This window comes from Ruditapes philippinarum, unplaced genomic scaffold, assembly GCF_026571515.1.
Source record: "Ruditapes philippinarum isolate M1 unplaced genomic scaffold, ASM2657151v2 ctg9263_1_1_1_1, whole genome shotgun sequence".
Classification (NCBI taxonomy): Eukaryota; Metazoa; Mollusca; class Bivalvia; order Venerida; family Veneridae; genus Ruditapes; species Ruditapes philippinarum.
This window is the reverse complement of record NW_026865434.1, coordinates 1-3,390: the sequence shown is the minus strand read 5'-3', so window position 1 is coordinate 3,390 and position 3,390 is coordinate 1. Positions and strand designations below refer to the sequence as shown.

The following is a 3,390-nucleotide window of genomic DNA, read 5'->3' as shown; positions in this document are numbered from 1 at the left end:
TTGCCGTTTTGGACGGTTTTTTTTATTCATTCTATTTCTCACTAGTGTATTTTTAATATATTTGAAATTTTAAACCATCAACATATTCATTCTTATGCAATTTTGTAAAATTGTTTACATCCCTGGAGACTTGCATATATGAAACTCAATGAATATTTAGAAGAACTACAATCACTCAATAATTCTATCAAAAACCTAAAGCATAAAGTTAAAGCATGTTTATTCGTTTCTCTCTTATTGACAAAAAATACAGATGTTAACTGGTACAAATAATCAAATGATTTATCAGAAAATGAATCCAACTTTGAATATTGTTTTTGGCAATTTCAATTACTAGTATAACGCTTTCTTAACGTTGAGCATCGTGCTGGCGTCGTTTTACTTTCGGCGGCGGCTTTATGTACAAGTTGAAAAGTCACTTTAAAATACATGTATTTTACAGTATATATCTTTTTGTCCATTTAACACTGGTAAAACAACTATATAATAACAAACTTAGAGAGCACGCATTTTATTTCATTCATGGAAAGCCTTTAAATCGAAGTAAGAGAAACAATAAATACAAAGATCAACAAGGCATAGGCGACGTCTACAGAACGTAACCCCGTCACAGCTTTGTTAACATAAAAATATAACAAATATAATTTTTCCTCTCATCACCAAGGGACAAACAATCAGATACTCGTAATATGCCAAGTGCTAAATTTATTACTTTCCGATACAACCCAAACCAAAAACATAGATTTATAATATAATGAAAATACCTGCCAGGAAAATTATTTATTGCAGACATTCATCCGTAAGAATGCTTTGTTTATTTTACCATGTACATTTATTACATAAATAAACAACATTTAAACACAAACCGTCATATCCAATACCAATATTAGAAAGACACAAATGATAATTTATAAGTCATTTTTTTCATCATTCAAAGTTTGCTAATTCTCTCACTAACGCACTCATCCAGCACGTTCCACAAATTCTTAATATTTTCCAAAATAACTATACCTCTTTTGAACATAAGTTCAGAATTAGGCGATCACCTTAAATTTGCACAGTCCGTAGTACTCAAACCACTTCACGATAAGTGGTCATCGTCGAAAAATATAGTCCGGTTCTATTTCATATTGGAATAATTCAAAATCTTTTATATATTCATCTCTGATGGCTTCCACAATATGTCTTGGTATATTTTCATACGCCTTTTCAACGTATGCTTTCCTCTGCTTTTTCCATTTCTTCAAAGTATCACGTGATGCTTCCTTCCTTATTGCTATGAATTTATTCAACAGGGCTTCTTTAATTTGGTCTCTTCCCTGTATATTAGCTATTTCCTCTTCGGGAAATTCAATCTCATCACCTATATAGCCGTTAAATTGAAACGTTTTCCAAAGTCTGTATGCAATTTCTACTTGATTATAACATTCTTTTTTCTTACCCAATGATGTTAACCGATTCTGTATGTCAAAATTATACCTTGTTAACATTTTGATTTCTTCTAATGATCGATCAGTAGAAACACTCCTCTTTGATCGATGTCTAATTTTGACTTTGTCAAGAATAAGTTTTGAATCTGGAGAAAATGTTTCAAGTTTACCGATTACATGAAAATTCAACTGGCAAGGATTACATCGTCTATGCATTGGCTCAAAGTGCATGTCCACGTGCTTTCCTTGACGTAAATGGATAGCAGTGAATTCTAAAAATTCACTGAACGTGACGTCATGACCACATTTCTTTGAAAGCTGGTCTGAGTCAGGGCGCACTTCTGAGACCATCTTTGTTCCTAACCACCACCAGAAATCTGGCAGGAATAATTTATCCAAATATCCGGACCATAACCGTTCATATGGATCACGTGACATCATGAATTTAAACCCACGACTGTTTAGTTCACTCACCGTTGAGTTGTTGTCCAGTTTGATCAAACTGGTCTTATTCCAAGGTCCAAAATGGGCGTAAATTCTTGGAATTTCTTCTGGACTATCCACATTACCCTCATAATCATGGGTCATATATCGGAATATTTGCTTCCAGTGAGTGCACCCTACCTTTGGTATATCACAATAGATGAAAGATTTATCAGGTGTTGCTATAACCTCCCCAGTCATTTTCATGTTTCTGCGAGGGAAAGAAGAAAAAGTTACAATTTTTTCATATTTATCCATACGTTTATACTATAACATTATTCAAATTGATTCCAAAATTACATTATCAAATGATTTTAATAAAATTAAAGATCTACTTTCATATGTTTTGTCAGGGGAGGGCCGATCGCTAATGTTGTAAGAACTTGGGCCAAAACCTTTTGTTATGTGTTATTTCGAAATAAATTTGTTCCCTGAATATTTACATGTAAATATTAGCAAAATATGATTAGATCATACGTTTTTCCACGAAAATGATTCGCTACAGAAACAATTAGAATAGGATTGGTTAATTCTAGCTGCAACACAGTCTACTACCGATTAATGGAAGCTTGGTCGTTAGATTTCACAAAGTTTACAGTCTCCAACAATTTACCCTACAGCTTTTTAGGGTGTATGGTCGACCTAACTATTTATTTGTAGTGCTGCCGGTTGCTCAAAACCAAAACCTTCCGTTCAAATTCCTTTCTGTAAACATCAACTCATTTTGATGAACTGTCCCCACTTTATTTTTTTTCACTTTACTTACTGATAATCATCCGTAGGAGTTCAAATTCTCTAATTGTTTATTATAAAGAAACTATGCTGTACTTTCTGAACTATCTCGTAGCAAACTATCACACCAAAACTGCAACTTTTTCAGTTCAGACTGTTTCCATTGCTTCTGAGATACCCCCCTTTCCTAGATTTAGTTTTTTTATACAAAATATAAGTACCTGAACTTTTCATCGGCTTTATATTTTGCACAGACTGTCGCCACATGAGCTAGCCTTTGATCATTGATGGACTTTTGTTTCATCTTTTCTTCATCAACAACGACCTACAAAGATTAATGTATGTTGTGGTAAAAGTAAAAAGGTAATGCCAAAAAAAAAGCGATAATGCTGATGAGGATGAAATTGACAATGACCACACAGCAGCAACAGGAGCAGCTGTGACAACACTACGACCGCCACAAGCATCATCAACACCATATACATCACCAACAGAAGATACAACAACTGTTACGCATTTAGAATAACTTGTATCTAAGAAGAGGGACATTTTAGATGGTATTGTAACAAAATCTAACTACTATAGAACAATTAAATTTGTTTATAGAAAATGAATGCTTTTTTTTACCAAATCATTTCATACGAAAAACTGAATGAAGAAAAGCTTTCATATTTAATCAAGAATGTTGCAATATTGAATAGGGGAATGTGTTTCGATATTGATGTTGATGATGTTGATTGTGATG

The 3,390-nt window shown here is 33.3% G+C and overlaps 1 protein-coding gene across 1 annotated transcript; it reads right to left on the bottom strand.

The window, feature by feature from the left end:
- Positions 1-223: 223 nt before the first annotated feature.
- Positions 224-2,966, bottom strand: LOC132728991 (carbohydrate sulfotransferase 11-like). The gene is made up of 2 exons (XM_060714714.1): positions 2,867-2,966; positions 224-2,124 (listed from the first exon to the last, which is right to left on the bottom strand). The coding sequence occupies exons 1-2, from the start codon at positions 2,947-2,949 to the stop codon at positions 1,095-1,097; spliced, it is 1,113 nt and encodes a 370-aa protein (XP_060570697.1). The 5' UTR covers positions 2,950-2,966; the 3' UTR covers positions 224-1,094.
- Positions 2,967-3,390: the final 424 nt, after the last annotated feature.

Coding starts and splice junctions, on each gene's coding strand:
- LOC132728991 (XM_060714714.1), bottom strand. CDS start 2,949: ATGAAACAAAAGTCCATCAATGATCAAAGGCTAGCTCATGTGGCGACA. Junction 2,125..2,866: donor AAAGCCGATGAAAAGTTCAG/GTACTTATATTT, acceptor TTTCCCTCGCAG/AAACATGAAAATGACTGGGG.